Consider the following 14,004-nt stretch of genomic DNA (forward strand, 5'->3'; position numbering starts at 1 on the left):
ACACCCCTGTGTGAGTACGTGTGCATGCATAGCTGGAAATCTTACATAGCGTGCGTTAGGATAGCGTCACGTGCGTTAGGATACCGTCACGTAGGTGTACTTTTGCGCATTTCATAGATGGCAAGTCGATGTCGTCTTCGTTTGAACGCAATGGGGGGCGTATAGATCGTTTACGTGCTGTTACAAGTGATTTTACATCTCGACGGCGACTATTTCGACCATCCATGACTCCTGGAGAAAAATATTCTATGGAAGAGTCCGGATCAGACACGGAATCGAGCGGATTAATTTACCCAAGCGGAAGGCAGTCGGCTGAGAACACTGAACTGCCGGTTAATGAGACAGACGTAGATCTGTCGAACGGCCTGTTACCTATTGGAGCTATAGAAGTCCCGGATGTCCATACAGACTCATCTCTTCGTATTGCTGCTCAAGTATTTATTCCTTTTCTTATTGCTGGATTTGGAACTGTGTTGGCTGGGATGCTTCTTGATACCGTTCAAGTAACCAAATTAAATTTTTTATGCATTTTACTGAGTAGTATGAAAGTAATTGATATTACTTTGTTTGTTTTAGCATTGGTCTGTGTTTCTCGACGTCACTGAGTTGTTTATCCTTGTTCCTGCTCTGTTGGGTTTGAAGGGCAACTTGGAGATGACATTAGCCTCTCGTCTGTCAACAGCAGTAAGTCACATGCTTGTCATTTGTCCGGGAACTTCTTATAAGTTCACATTTATTTTCAAAACGTAACACATTTTATTAGATTTTGACTCCCTAACTCTTCCTCAATTCGAAACCCTTATTGCATGTATTTACACACACACACACACACACACACACACACACACACACACACACACACACACACACACACACACACATACACACCTTTGACCTTTGAACTGTCCATCCTCAATGGATGATAACAGTGTCTCTACAGACAAAACGACAAAGGAGGTAGAATAAAACTTAAAAACTTATGACGAGCTACTGATGTGCTCGCAAAAGCGAGAATGTCTTGTGAGGTCTCCTTTCCTCCAAAAAGATCTTCTACACTGACAGTGAAACTGGTACAGTGCTTCTCAGTTGATGGACGTTCTTCTCCGGATGTTAAACTACTTGTTCTGTCTCTGTTTATTTGAGATTTCCACATAGTTCTTTCCTGTGATAGTGTATACCAATCTTCTTCTGGTATACCACGGAGGTTCATGTCACAGGAAACTGCATTGCGCCATCTTTTCTTTGCACCATGACAAGGTCATTTTGAAGCTAACTCCCCAAACAGCATCTGTTTAGGGAGTCATTTGTCATCCATTCAAGCGACATGACCAAGCCAACGGAGCCGATGGTTTGTTAAAACATCTGACATTAATTCTTCCATGTCCAAGTCTCTTGTTAATTCTCGGGATGGAATTCTATCTTGCCATGCTGATATTCGGTAATTCCCATGATGGAGCGAACACACTGATTGTGAAAAGTCTGTAGGTGTCTCAGATTATCAGATTTGACTGTCCAAGTCTCTGACCCATACAACAAAATGGGCAGGACCACCGCTTTATACACTGACGTTTTTGTATCGGTAGACAAGTGCTTATTGCGAAAGATTGAATTTTGTAACACCCAAAAGCTTTGGCTGCTTTATCAATTTGACTGGAAATTTCCTCTCTAATTTCGCAGTTCGTTGTTATGCAGATTCCAAGATATACGAAGCTACTGACCATTTCGATATGCCCTCTTGCAACCTGTACTGATTCAGTCGCACGCTCATCATGAAACAAGTCATTTCTGAAAACCATTCCTTTAGTTTTATCTAAACTTACAGTCAAACCCCATCCTGTGCTGTTTCAATAAATGATCTGGTCATAATCTCAAAATCTTCCCTTGATGTGGTATACAAAGCTTCATCATCCGCGAACTGGGATTCTGTTACTATACCATCAGAAAGTTGAGCTTTCGCAGTTCTGTCACCAACCAGTCTTCTTCCACATCTAAATTTATAGCATACTCCAGCTTCAGGACACCTACATCGCCAATCCTTAACCACAGCATTGAAGTAAAGATTGAACAAAGTGGGTGCAAGAACACATCCTTGTCTAAGACCATTTTGGACATCAATTTGATCTGTGGTTGTATCTCCAATTCTAACTTCTGCTTGCATTCCATCATGGAAAGATCAAATAATATTAAGAAGGGTTGGTGGAATGCCATACTTTTCAAGTGTCTTCCAAAGAGCAGAGCGATGCACAGAGTCATAAGCTTTTTTCAAATCAATAAACAAGATGTAGAGGGAAGTGTTGTGTTCCCTTGTTTTCTCGACAAGTTGACGTGCCACAAAGATAATGTCCACACAATCACATCCTTTTCTAAAACCACATTGTGAATCTAACACAGTTTCTTCAACAACTTTCTGAAGGCATTCTTGAATAATTCTTGCACAAACTTTACCAACGATATCCAATAAGCTGATTCCCCTCCAATTATCACAATGATGAAGATCTCCCTTCTTTGGGATAGGAATAACTTCTGCATTCCTCCAGTCAGACGCCACAGCTTGCTGTTGCCATACTGTAGAAAAGATCTGTAATAGTCTTTCTCGAAGCTCACCACCGCTGAAGGCTATCATTTCTGGTAATATTCCAGTCTTACCCCCAGCCTTACCTGACTTCATACTCTGCAAAGCTGACTCCAGTTCTTCACTGGAGGGTACTTTATCAAGCTCAAACTGTATAGGATGAATTGGCATCTGAGACAGAACATCCTGTTTGTAAATACTCTTTAGCTTAGACACACACACACACACACACACATGCACGTGCGCGCACACATGATGACGAGCATGCAACACTTGAAGTAAGAGTTGGTACATACAACGAAAGATTTCCTAGATATTTTAGGGCCGACGAAGCCTCAGTGGCTGCCCCACTTTTCGAAGTTTCAACTTCAGCCAGCTATCTATTGCCTCTTACTTCTGGTCTTGGAAATAGCTGATTAAATAGAATTATATATTTAGGGATTTACCTAGTAGTGTTTTTGCCAATTATGTTCAGGTTTGAAGTTATGCAAGAATGCCCTGCATTTACACCTGAAAAACTGCTACTTTGTAGTAGTAAGTCATGTTAACTAATTAAGCCAGCTGCCTGTATCGTGCGTTAAATCACGCCCTTTTAATGCATTAGGCCGCTTTACTTTTAAATTACTTTTGTTGGTCGTGTTTAAGTCTCTGGTCTTTGGGGATTAAGACATAGCAACTGTGCATCATTGAAACACTTCGATAAATTAGCGGAATTTGCTCTTGTGACAACGAGCACGTGTGCGAGGGCGTGGTGAGTTGTTGAGTTGCTGGGCTACAGCTGGTGTTACTGTACCCTAGCGTTTATGCGCCTTGAGTAATAGCATTATACAAACGATAGCTGCTCTGCAACAGCAACCTGGAGACACTTTACAAATACACTTCTAGTCATTAATACCAACAAACAGCTAAAATTAATTGATTGCTATACTAGACCATATCACTATCTTATTAGCTACGAGCGTAAAGAAGGACACCACAATGAGTGGTGGACTGCTTTGCGAGAAGCTCACTCTAAACGGGCTGAATTGACTTCCGGTCTGTCTGTCGGTATGTTTGTACCTATCTATGTTTGTAACTATCTATGTTTGTATGTTTGTAACTATCTATGTTTGTATGTTTGTTTGTAAGCGTGTGTCACGCTCGGGGAGTTTGTCGAGCCAATCAGCAATCGTTTTGGGACGCGAAATGTAGGTGACATAATACTAGCTTGTCAGCGTGAATCACTCTCGGGAATTTGTTGAGCCAATCAGCAGTCTTTTGGCACATCAACAATGGGTGACGTAACAATCCCGCGCACTATGACAGAATAGCCGAGATGTCGTAAACCTCCATTTTACGGTCAAACTGTCGTCAAACTAAGAAGCGCAGAGTAAAGTTCAGGTAATAGTTGTATGCATTTGTTACTTTTTACAAAAGAATCGCAAAACAAACGAATTTATCGTTCTTCAAGACGCCAAGCGAAGGTCCCATGGCACCATGCATCTAGCTCTAAGCACCGTTGCATGCGCACCACCAGCATGTCATCTGCGATCAAGAGAGCAATATGTTCTAAGTAGGACTGATGATGAATGATTGACGTCGTCTTACAAGAAAGAATCGTGGGAAACGTTGTGTACGCTGCTTTCTTCTGGATCCGGTCGCTAGATGTACATGCATGTTGCTTCACAGTATATTCTATGCAGCTAGGAGACGTACACCGATCTCTAGCTACAACGAATTAGCGGAACGAAAGATGGCGACGATTCAATAAAAGTATGATAATGATCTGATAGTCCATCTCAACAGTTAATTAATTTATTAACTTCCAGTGATACAAGAGTGCTATACATGCAGAATTGAGACATAACGTAGATAAGAAGCCCGCGCCGTGCAAGAGTTGCGTAGCTGTGTGAATTCGAAGTAGTGTGGGACATTGATGGTATTTAGTTAATTATCTTTAATCACATTGATAAATCCAGGTGTTTTCAAAGAATTATACATTCAAGCAACAAGCTAATGAATAAATAATGATAATGACAATAAATAGACAATAATTAATAAATTTACATTAATATTTATAATAAATACACATGTGCCACACACACACACACACACACACACACACACACACACACACACACACACACGCGCTTGTAGCTGTGAAGCGACGGTGTAAACACAGCTTCATTTACTAGTAATAAAACTTTAAAGATAAACTCTACAGAATGCTGGCTCATTTTTGCAGTGCGGGTATATCTTACTGCACACGACAGGAATTTTCAACTTTAATTGTGCTTAACTCTAACCTAAATCTAACCCTAACTCTAACCCTAACCCCAAACTCTAACCCTAACCCATAACTCTAACCCTAACCTGTAACTCTAACCCACACTGTAACCCTAACTCTAACTCTGACTTCTAACCCTAACTCAGTCCTACTTCTTGATCTCAAGAAGTAGGACAGGAGTCAATTGTTAAAAATGATTTGACAGATTGACAAGTTACCGTGTCTACTACACACGATAATCCGTATCAGTCAGTAAATGGGTGTGTCAGAGTAGTACAATTTGGTACGCTCTGGCGTTGCAAAATCTGGCTTTGTGCTTTATGAAGCGTAAGGGTGGCGGATGGGCACCCGTAGTTGACATGACACATTGTGAACACATTCACAGTCTCAGTCTGTAGTTGAAACATTCGGTTGTGTGTTAGGCTAACACGGGTGCTATGGACAGCTGTGATCAGAAGAAACGACTCATCTTCGGTAATCTTGCGCTGACGCAAGCTCAAGCTCTTGTGGTCGGAATGCTGGCGTCATTTGCTGCAATGGTGATTGACTGGATTGTTGACGGACGGTTCGATATTCGAGATGGACTGTTGCTGTGTGCATCCAGTCTTGTGACAGCATCTGTGGCAAGTGGACTGTTGGGTGGTGTGATGGTCGCAGTCATACTTGTATCGAAGGAGTTTCGAATTAATCCTGACAATGTGGCTACGCCTATTGCTGCCAGTCTAGGAGACTTGGTTACACTGGCTCTGCTGTCTGGCACAAGTAACTTCATCTACAACAATGCAGGTATTGTATACTGTAATTATCTCATTGTCTTAGTTTATGTTTTTGTTTGGTTATGTTTGTTTGTCGTCTCTGTTTGTTTGCCTGCCTGCCTGCCTATTTCAGTGCTTCACACATTGAAATAGTTAAACTTGTTTATGAAGCACTTTCTTTAATTATTGAAAAATCATGTATTCTAGTGTGTAGAGATGCTCTATCCTAATAAAATAACCTGCCTGCCTGCCTGCCTACCTGCTTGTTTGTCTCTCTGTCTTTCTGTCTATCTGTCTGTCTATTTGTCTGTCTGTTTGTCTGTCTGTCTTTCTGTCTGTCTCTCTGTCTCATTGTCTGTCTCTCTGTCTGTCTGTCTGCCTGTCTCTGTGTCTGTTTGCCTGTCTCGGTGTCTGTTTGCCTGTCTCTCTGTCTGTGTGTCTGCTTGTCTGTCTGTCTGTCTGTTTGTCTTTCTGTCTCTTTGTCTGCCTGTCTGCCTGTCTGTCTGTCTGCCTTTATATCTGTCTGTCTGTCTGTCTGTCTGTCTGTGTGTCTGTCTGTCTGTCTGTCTGTGTGTCTGTCTGTCTGTTTGTCTGTGTGTTGTTTGTCTGTCTGTTTTGTATATACATGTAGTCCTATTTACTACTTTTGTATTTTGTTAGTGAAGCCTCACCATCTTTGGATTGTTGGGGTGATTTGTGCAATTTTCATCTTTCTCATTCCGCTTTGGGTGTACTTTGCAAGAAGAAATCCAACGACTAAGAATGTCCTTTATTCAGGATGGTCACCAGTCATTGCAGCAATGATAATTAGCAGTGGAGGTGGTCTAGTTCTTGACCAAGCTGTTAGCAGATTTGCCGGAATTGCAGTTTACTCTCCAGTAGTGAATGGTGAGGAATAACAGCTTTAACTGAGACGTAATGAGATATTTAATAAATAATATATTTTCTGTGCACTAATAGTGCAGTTCCCTCAAGGGGCAAGCAAAACAGAAACAAAAATAAGGACACTGATACAGTAACTACAGATTAACTAATACACAAATACAAAGCAATTATGGTAGTAAAGTACTTTAAGTTATTCCTTCCTTCAAGTCTCTGTATGACCATGCGAACAAGTTCTTGTTAATACAGGCCTTTCTCTGTTTGCCATCCACGAGATTCCCTCACCAGACTATTTTCTGAGTGCTGTGCCCTTTTCATGTACAATGTCTGTTGCTTAAATTATGATTGCTACAGTATATGATGCACGAGTTGGTTACTTACAAGCTAGACAAACTCATGACAGACCTGTCTGTCTGTGTTTGTCTTTCTTTCTATCTTTACTTCCATACCTGCCTTTCCATCATGCCTCTACCATCCAAGGAAATACTTATAAAAGTATTTGTTTCTCACGTGTGTAGGTGTTGGTGGTAATTTAGTTGCCGTCCAGGCGTCTCGTATATCGACCGCTTTGCACTCAAAAGGCAAGCCTGGTGACCACGTAGATGACTCACTCACTAACAAATGCTCTGGAACATTTAGAGGAAAAGGTGAGTGACATTCTGTGATTAACAATTTACTCGCACATCATGTGAACGAGACAGAGTGCATGTCTGTTCAGAGCATGGCAGGGCAGCTCGTGTGTTGTTGTGTATGGCCATTCCTGGCCATCTCATATTCCTCTGCATCATCTACTATATGAAAGCCGGTCACACATCTCTCACCCTGTACTTTGCCTGTGGCTACTTATTATGTGCCCTTGTACAGGTCAGGCACATCGCTTGTGTGTCTTGCTGTCTCTACACACTTGTATTTGCAGGTATCTCTGCTGCTTCTTACAGCAAACTGGTTAGTCCACTGGATATGGAATCGTGGCAAGGACCCAGATAATTTTTGCATCCCATACCTTACGGCTCTTGGTGATCTCTTAGGGACAGGTTTTCTTGCACTCACATTTCTGATACTGTATCAATTTGGAGACAAAGATAGTGACGTTGGAACTTAAACTAATTTGTACGAGACAAGAGATGTTTATGGCTATAGTATGACATCACGTGACTGGTGAATACATGTTAATATCAAGTGAATTATGTACTCACATTATGTCACGTGCAGTCGTAGACAAACAGAGATACAAAAGATGTTTTAACAAATATGCAATGAGATAATGGTCTAGAACAAGTGTTAACATTTGAATTCAGTCTTCGTCGTCGTTGTCGTCATCTACGAGCTTCGGTTCATACAGACCCGACACAGGTTTCCCGGTGACCATTTCCATCAAAGCTTGAACATCAAGATTTGAGTCGAGAATGCTTCCCTTTCCAACAGGCTGTACGTTGTGAGTAAATAGAGAAGAACAAAGTTGTAGTTAGTGAGATATGTAGCTCGTTGTGTATGTCTGTCAGGGGTCTGATAGTGTGCATCGTGTTATGTCTGTTCTGTCAGTCTGTGCTGTGCTCTCTACTCACGTGATGATCAACTGGTAGACCAACTGCCCACACTTCAATGTGTTTCACTTGAAACTCGTCTTGGTTTGACAACTGTGGGCTATGGTATGTGGTTGAGTGAGGATGAGCCTTGCTGTGACCTCTGCCATATTCATGGTCGAGGAATAGTCCAAAATAGCCATGCTGACCTCCCATACCCTGCAGCAAACATGATGAATTACAAGCATGTGAGAAAGCGGGACTCTCCAAGTACACACACACACACACACACACACACACACACACACACACACACACACACACACACACACACACACACACACACACACACACAAGGTTTGTTGTGTACATAGCATGTCATGGTTAATTAACAATTATTGGAAATGAATTTGTTGCATGCACAGTACGTATCAGAGAGACCAAAAGATGGACTGACTAACTTTACATGTAACAGGCAGCAGTTGCATGAAACACGTCACAGAACAACAAGGCAGTATAACGATGGAAACGTGTGATGTAAGACTTACTAATCCATTTGGCATTGTTTGCATGCCGTGGTTGAGATACATGTAGTGGTTGTTGTATCCTGTTGGTCTGTACACCTTCATTTCCGGTTTCAGAGAGAACAGAAAACAGTGTTCATCTCCTGTAACAAACAAACCACACGGCCATAATTCTCAGCAATGCAGCTACTTGTGACGACTGTGGCAAGTAAAACGATGCCATCTTAATAATTGTTTTGCTACTCATTAATTGTGGGGAATTATTACCAATAAAGTTCGATGAAATTTCCCAACTTGTAGATGCAAATCCTCCAAACACGTGATCATCGGTGTCTTGAACTAGCAGTACAGTTGGCCCTCGTCCTGTTGAATATTTGAGTAGAGAAGAAAAGCTCTCGCCGTGTAACGAGCTGGAAAACAGCTGTCTCCATAGGTGGCGATGTGCTCTAGGGATATGGTGATTGATAAAGAGAACGGATGATGAGTCAAGTAGGCTGTGACTTGCAGTTTCGTTGGCAGATGGCCCATTCTGCAATTACGGGCAAGCAGAATGAACAAATTAGAATATGATCAATTGAAAATACGGTTTGCATGTACACATGTCTGTCGCTTTGTCTGTATGTCTGTATACAGTGTACTTGTGTATGTACGGATTTATGTATCAATGCACTCATTCGTCACCACACTTATGTGTGGGGAATAGAAATGGAGTGCAACCATTCATGCTATTTGAGTATTCAAGTTGGATCAAGACGATTTAGTGACTTAAGATGTTTTGATGTTTTCAAACATTTAAGGACTACGCTAGCCTTGACACTAGCATTTCAAATGATAGCATGTAGATCTGATTTGCTACCTACGTTTCAATTTACCACGGTAGTCAACAGTCTCTGTTGATTAGACGAAAAGAATGATGTGAATTTAAACCTTTGATAACTTCTTACTTTGTAGCTGCTACCCGAACATCTACCTGATTTGGAATGATTGGCCTTTTACCCTAAGTCGTCTTGTGAAAAAGTGTTTCAACAGGAATGGAAGTAGTTGCTTCCATATCAGTTAACAGTCAATCGATGTATATATGTATGTACATCAGATTCTCTCTTGTCCTGTGTGTGTGTGTGTGCGTGCGCATGCATGTGTCCGTGTGTGTGTGTGTGTGTGTGTGTGTGTGTGTGTGTGTGCGCATGTGCATGTGTGGTTGCAGTTAACAATAAACATTTGTTAGTCCTACCATGTGATGTTTGAGAATCACTGGAAGTAACGGATCATTGGGATGGTCATCTTCATCTTCGCCCATAGCCTGAGCTGCCACTCGAGCAGCGCTATCTACTTCATCACCACTCAAATCTGAAGCACTGAAGAAGCAACTTCGAAAGACAGCCTCAAACAAACGAATAACCAAATGGTGATTGACCATCCAGTCTGACAGCTGGGAAGCAGTGAACTTATCACCGTTACCTGGTGAAGAAGGAACAGCAGACACACTTGATGACAACACTATACTGGTGTGTGTGTGTGTGTGTGTGTGTGTGTGTGTGTGCGTGTGTGTGTGTGTGTGCATGTGTATGTGTGTGTGTGTGTGTGTGTGTGTGTGTGTGACTGGGAACTTTGAATGACTTGGAGAGTATAGCGATGCTAAATATTAGAATACCCTGTTCTGGTCGAAATGTAGCATCATCAAGGAAAACTCTTGCCAATCGTGCATTTGAATCCTTATCCTGTCCACCCCATATGACAGCACGAGGGTTGAGGTGCTTTGAGTGCAGAGCAGCACTGATCAGTGAGCATGTCATGTGATGCAACTGATCACTTGTAATGTGTTTGTCACCTCCAGACCCCATGAGAACATAAACCTTAGCTTTATCAGGTACACTTCCTTTGACAAGCAACGCCACAGTGACAAACAATCCTTTCCTGTCTGCAAAACTGTCCTTGACTTTCTCCGAGCATTTGCACATCACTTTGAATAACGTCTCAGCAAAATCGAGAGGGAGTAGACCCGACACTAGATTCTGTGTGTCCACACAACATTACAACATTGTTAAATCAATTACAAGACACAATAATACATACTACTAGTATGCAAATCATAGACTGTAGCAGTTTCATCTGCCATCTCTGTTAATTAATTAACTAATGGATTAGGAATTATGTTTTTTAAGATGTTAAAATCAAGTTTGAGAAAAAGGGATATAAAAATGTATTTATACAAAGATTCTACTCTGACTACTTTGATCTTCCATGCAACAATTACTAAAACACTGCCATTTGTTTGACCATTATGATAGTGAAATACTTTCTGTTATGAGCATATGGCCGGCCCACGAATAAATCAGCAACTGAAAGTCCACTGTCAATCCTATAATAGTATAAGTATTACAGTAGGACCTTGCTAATCCGAACAGCCCATGCCAAGCCCTGTTAGGATTAGTGAAGTTGTTCGGATTAGTGAAGTTATTCGGATTAGTGAAGTTGTTCGGATTACAAAATGCATAGCTTCGGAGATCCAGACCTTACCTCGGACACCCAGTCCACTGGTGCATTTACATACATGTTTCCATATGTCTACACGACAGCTGCAATGACTACATATTTCTAAATGCTGTCACTGTCAGGATTTAAAATAGCCAGATATGTGCATTTGCTGAAGACTTCAATGTGACAACAACTTGGACCTGCCTGCTTTTATTATCTGTGTACACGAGTCAAAGCCCTAAAGGTACTTTGGATTAGCGAGGTTCTACTGTACTGAAGTGCCATATGGGGACTGATCACTGTATGGTATTCAAAAACGTTGATACAATAAACTTTAATACAGTAGATCTATTTTACTCATTAAGTAATTAAGATAAGCCTACTGTAACTGAGCTCACTATACTAATCAGTCGGAATGTCATTGTCTATTGTTAGACAATTAAAGTTCATTAGACACACTAAGTTTGTCAACAAAAAATGACAACATTCTCTTAGCACAAGCATCCCAGCTACCTATTGGGATGGGCATGCAGTATAGTGACATCAGAGAACACTAACACATCAGTTTCAAAGCGACAGCGCTAATATAACGCAACAGTCTACTCAAATCCGGATCTGCGCCTCATACTGATGTGAATTAACCATCAGCCTATTAAATTTGGGCCCCGCCCACCTAATTTTCCACCGATTTCACACTCTAGAACTTTCTTTACCTTGAAAGCAGCAAAATCAAACATTTCCGCCTGTTCTTTTGTTTTGGGTTTTGAGTTCGTTTTGTCAGCAGTCAACTGGTCAAACGCTGCAGACAAATCGGCTTGTTCTCCTGGAGAAAGGATTCTGAGAGCCTCTTCTAGAGTTGGACCTTTACTCTGGCGACTGCCCATTGCAGAATTTGATTCTAAAAGCCCAGACCGACGAGCGGACGCAATACACAATGAGGAATGACGTGATTGAGTGAGTCATGCGCTCTTACCGTCATAGGTGGACCAAGTGTCTTCAACGCTTTGGTCCGCACCCATGATTTGCGACTGACTTTGCTTAGTCACGTGATCACGATCAAAGCGAGTAGACTAGCCTACTTGGACATTGGCAATGGCGTTGAGTTCTATTCTGGTTTGGTTGTTGGAACGACGATTATAATTATATCAAATGTCTTACGTCTTAGTCATAACACAGAAAGTGTCGTCTAGAGTCTAGAGTCGAGTATACAATTTACGTCGGTCATCAATTTGTGCGTCAAGCATTAATTAAATAATAGGTTAAATCTACAAAGTGGACTCGCTGCCAGTTTGTTTAGATTGAGTGGTAAGACGTACATTTACGCCATTTATTCATATTGTTTACCTTGCGCACGTTTTCATTCATTATTGTTTGCCTAGCGCGCGTTTTCATTCATTGCCTATTGCGCAGGCGCAAGAGTGTCTATCGTGACCGCGGCAAGTTTGAAAGACTTCCGTGTAGCAGGAATTGTTGAACGTCAAAAGTAAGCTCGTTTTGCAGTCTATGAGGACGACCAACGAGCAGTACACGTACAGGCACCGTCCACGTGTAAGTCATTACCCGCGATGTGTTAATTGTTTGACAGTAGTTGACATTTTATTTTAGTTAAAGATGTACAGTACAGTACACCGAATATAGCAACTACCAGGTATTCTTGAGCATGCTGCTGCAACCGGCATGTGACTATACATTTGAAGTTGAGAGGTGAACACCACTAGAATACATTAAATTATTTTAATATCTACTGGTAATTATTTTAAATCAAATTACATTTACTATTGAACTTGGCGTTAAAATTAAAGCGATTTGTCTTTCTAATGCTTTCTTACACTGCATCCATATACGGCTCAGCTAGGATCGACTCGGAGTTGCCAAAGATGTGACTGCTAGGGCCAAGAACCTCTGGGGCTAGCAGCATTTGGAAGAGGTCACGTTTCTGTTAGCACTTTCAAAGTTAAGAGGCTAAAACTTTCAAATGCTAATAATAAATATTACATTGCAGGTTTATTTATAATGCTAATTAACATATAATACTAAGAATGGTCTTTCCTTGGTATTACTGTATGATACACCAGCTTTTTCTGTGTGCTGCTGTAACACATTGACATATTGCTAGCATCCTTTTACCAACCTTGATAGACTCAAGCTCTTCCTACAGTTACCTGTAGAACAAGAGTCAGCTGCATGGGTTGCAACGAAACGGTTTCCATTTACCTGGTACCACAGCAGGGTGTTGGGTAGTCTCGCGTAGCCAGACCCCTTTCCGCCGCGTCCTCCTTTTCGCCGGGGAGGACGCGGCGGAAAGGGGTCTGGCTATGCGAGACTAGGTGTTGGGATGGCAGAAATGTGCAACTTATGTTTGGACACCTTATTGCAGAGCCATGTATGGTTTATAGAAGACTGGCTGCAGTACTCATGCCAAGCACGGCTAACTAATTAGGGGACTTTGGTGTAGTGATCGAGACATCAGTCAGTACGCATAGTTGTTAAGATACGAGCGTAAAAGAAGTACACCACAATAAGTGGTGGACTGCCTCGCGAGAAGCTCACTCTAAACGGGCTGTATTGACTTCCGGTCTGTCTGTCGGTATGTCGCTACCTATGTTTGTATGTTTGTTTGTAAGCGTGTGTCACGCTCGGGGAATTTGTCAGCCAATCAGTATTCGTTTTGGGACGCGAAACGTAGGTAACGTAATACTAACTTGTCAGCGTGAATCACTCTCGGGAATTGGCAGAGCCAATCAGCAGACGTTTGGCACACCAACAATGGGTGACGTAACAATCCCGCGCATTATGACAGAAAAGCCGAGATGTCGTAAACCTCCATTTTACGGTCAAATTGTCGTCAAACCGAGAAGCGCAGAGTAAAGATCAGGTAATAGTTGTATGCGTTTGTTACTTTTTACAAGAGAATCGCAAAACAAACGAATTCATCGTTCTACAAGAAGCCGAGCGAAGGTTCCATGAGACCATGCATGTGTCCGTTGCGCACGACCAACATGTCATC

At 41.7% G+C, this 14,004-nt stretch overlaps 2 protein-coding genes across 2 annotated transcripts; one reads left to right on the top strand and one right to left on the bottom strand.

Annotated features, from left to right (window-relative positions):
• Window positions 1-80: 80 nt before the first annotated feature.
• Window positions 81-7,757, top strand: LOC134197079 (solute carrier family 41 member 1-like). Its single transcript, XM_062666319.1, has 7 exons — window positions 81-503; window positions 577-684; window positions 5,261-5,624; window positions 6,254-6,481; window positions 6,994-7,122; window positions 7,194-7,339; window positions 7,392-7,757. The coding sequence occupies exons 1-7, from the start codon at window positions 129-131 to the stop codon at window positions 7,575-7,577; spliced, it is 1,536 nt and encodes a 511-aa protein (XP_062522303.1). The 5' UTR covers window positions 81-128; the 3' UTR covers window positions 7,578-7,757.
• On the bottom strand, window positions 7,651-12,062 carry LOC134197080 (MTOR-associated protein MEAK7-like). Its single transcript, XM_062666320.1, has 8 exons — window positions 11,971-12,062; window positions 11,711-11,895; window positions 10,174-10,534; window positions 9,754-9,980; window positions 8,790-9,051; window positions 8,547-8,665; window positions 8,041-8,217; window positions 7,651-7,901 (listed from the first exon to the last, which is right to left on the bottom strand). The coding sequence occupies exons 1-8, from the start codon at window positions 12,014-12,016 to the stop codon at window positions 7,770-7,772; spliced, it is 1,509 nt and encodes a 502-aa protein (XP_062522304.1). The 5' UTR covers window positions 12,017-12,062; the 3' UTR covers window positions 7,651-7,769.
• Between the last annotated feature and the right edge of the window lie 1,942 nt (window positions 12,063-14,004).

Source organism: Corticium candelabrum, chromosome 22 (genome assembly GCF_963422355.1).
Source record: "Corticium candelabrum chromosome 22, ooCorCand1.1, whole genome shotgun sequence".
Taxonomy (NCBI): Eukaryota; Metazoa; Porifera; class Homoscleromorpha; order Homosclerophorida; family Plakinidae; genus Corticium; species Corticium candelabrum.

Bases quoted from the DNA above. Each gene is read 5' to 3' on its own strand.
- LOC134197080 (XM_062666320.1), bottom strand. From the start codon at position 12,016: ATGGGTGCGGACCAAAGCGTTGAAGACACTTGGTCCACCTATGACG. The intron at 10,535-11,710 runs GTAAAGAAAGTT...GTGGACACACAG, and splicing joins TTGATTTTGCTGCTTTCAAG to AATCTAGTGTCGGGTCTACT. The intron at 8,218-8,546 runs GTAAGTCTTACA...TGTTTGCTGCAG, and splicing joins AAACAATGCCAAATGGATTA to GGTATGGGAGGTCAGCATGG.
- LOC134197079 (XM_062666319.1), top strand. From the start codon at position 129: ATGTCGTCTTCGTTTGAACGCAATGGGGGGCGTATAGATCGTTTACGT. The intron at 504-576 runs GTAACCAAATTA...TGTTTGTTTTAG, and splicing joins TGCTTCTTGATACCGTTCAA to CATTGGTCTGTGTTTCTCGA. The intron at 6,482-6,993 runs GTGAGGAATAAC...TCACGTGTGTAG, and splicing joins TTACTCTCCAGTAGTGAATG to GTGTTGGTGGTAATTTAGTT.